Source organism: Garra rufa, chromosome 1 (genome assembly GCF_049309525.1).
Source record: "Garra rufa chromosome 1, GarRuf1.0, whole genome shotgun sequence".
Taxonomy (NCBI): Eukaryota; Metazoa; Chordata; class Actinopteri; order Cypriniformes; family Cyprinidae; genus Garra; species Garra rufa.
In genome coordinates this window covers 78,583,444-78,585,588 of record NC_133361.1, presented here as the reverse complement: position 1 = coordinate 78,585,588, position 2,145 = coordinate 78,583,444, and the positions used below count along the sequence as shown (strand labels likewise).

Genomic DNA, 2,145 nt, shown 5'->3' with positions numbered 1-2,145 from the left:
GTTGTTATTTGTTAGTTTATGTCAGTTCACAGTACATTAACTAATGTTAACAAACACAATTTTTGATTTTAATAATGCATTAGTAAATGTTGAAATTAATATTAACTAAGATTAATAAAAGCTGTACGAGTATTTTTTATGATTAGTTCATGGTAACAAAAGTAAAGTTCATGTTAACTAATGAAACCTTACTGTAAACTGCTAAATTGTCCAGAATTTCTGTGACAACATTCCAAGTGAAATTTTCACTAATCAAGAGGCAAAAGGGAACTAAATTTAAATATATAGACATGTAAAATGTTATTATCTCTGTACAAACAACACAATTTTAAAATTGCAGCATTTAGTTAAACTCAAAATGTGCATGAATGAACACATTTCTCCACTGAATAATTACAAAAAACTTTTCAGATTTTCTTATTTAATGCATCTTTTCAAATATTCCAGCACTTTGTTTTTTTCTTCTCCTGCTCTCTTCTTGATGTTCTCCAGTGTTTGTGCCTTTTCATGCTCATTTATTTTCTTCAACTCATCAATCAGGAAATCAACATGTTGAAGTGTGATCAAAGAATCAGTGTTAAGTGCGATCATCTCCAGAGCTCTTACACAGTGAAATGCTTCAATTACCAACTTCATCTTCTGTAATTTTAATTCTTGCAGTTCTTCCATATTTTTAATCTTAGACACACAGTCCTCAGTTTTGGCATCATATTTCTTTGAATTTTCTTTTGTTATCTGTTCTTTATTTGCCTTTGTCAAATATATTGGTGCTCCATTGACATGTTTGCTGTAGTGGCATTTCTTTGTACAGATTGTACAGTGATTTTTTTTCATCACACAGCACCATGAGAGACTTCTGACCCACCAGCATCTTGGATAATGAGAGTTCTCCTCACAGATGGTGCAGTGCAGCCCCACACTGGCTATAGCAGGATCAATAACAACCATTTCTTTGAAGGGCACTTCAGATTCATCATCATGGTTTTTCTTGTACTCTATTTGTTCCTTGCCCTGGTTTGATTCTTGTGTTTCTGTATTGATTTGCTGAATGTTTGATTTTATTTTCAAGATATTTTCCTCTAACTCTTTGCGTTGTTCCAGTGTATCTTGAGTCATCTGCATCGATTTTGGTTTTATTTTAACAAGAAACTCAAAAAAAAAGTTAATTTCTCTAAAACTTAGATTCCATAAATCTTCCATCATTTTATTCTGTTCATCAGCAGAATCTGACTGACAGTTGTCAAACAGGAAATACACTGGTTGATTTTTGTCATCTACTGCACACTTGATTTTAGCCACTTTAACAGCCGTCAGGGCATTTTTAGGTATAACTCCACGTGAGTGTGTTAAGACCAAGACAATGTTTTCAGCAACATCTTTACCAAATAAAGACTGAACAGCATCAAAAATATATATTTGTTGGTCAGAAAGTCGATTTTGGCTTGCTTTAATCACTAGACACACTGCATCTAATTGATGGATTGTTTCTGCAGAGATAATTAACTTAAGCAAACACATAGCACGCATCATTTTCTCATTATCAGCACGCATGTCTCCATATCCTGGTGTGTCGATGATTGTTAAATCGATTGGACTCTCTTGTAGATAAAACCCATAAACAGTGATGATGGAGGTCTGACTTTGAGCTGATGTTCGGTCACTCTGATCATCTGTGATCTCAAACCAAACCCGGTCTTCTCTCTGAACACCTAACATGTAGTTGATCATCACATTGATCAGTTTTGTTTTCCCAATGCCTGTTTCTCCCACCATCAGAATGGTCTTGTGGGGTTTGTTGGAGTCTCTCTCACCATAGGTTATTATTCTATATTGTTCAGATTTTTCATCTGCATTGTGCTTCAGATGATATCGAGTAGGAGCACCATCCTCAATTTTTGTACTCTGGTTAATGATTTCATGGAGATTTTGTTTTAAACTGGCCATTTTCGGTCTGTAACGTAAAGCAGAAAACAACATAACACATTGGCATTTAATAAATTAAAAAGGTAATTTATCAGCAGTTTTGCCTTTGATATTGAGGCATAATTGTGAATTTCTCCATCTTTACCATAATAAATTTATATATAAGCTATTCTACTTTAAAATAAGAAGAAATGCCTTTAATTTGACACATACTGAATGTCT

The 2,145-nt window shown here is 33.7% G+C and overlaps 1 protein-coding gene across 1 annotated transcript; it reads right to left on the bottom strand.

Moving 5' to 3' along the window:
• Positions 1-417: 417 nt before the first annotated feature.
• LOC141320373 (uncharacterized) lies at positions 418-1,944 on the bottom strand. The gene has a single exon (XM_073833303.1). It carries the CDS (start codon positions 1,942-1,944, stop codon positions 418-420), a length of 1,527 nt encoding a protein of 508 aa, XP_073689404.1.
• Positions 1,945-2,145: the final 201 nt, after the last annotated feature.

Coding starts and splice junctions, on each gene's coding strand:
- LOC141320373 (XM_073833303.1), bottom strand. CDS start 1,944: ATGGCCAGTTTAAAACAAAATCTCCATGAAATCATTAACCAGAGTACA.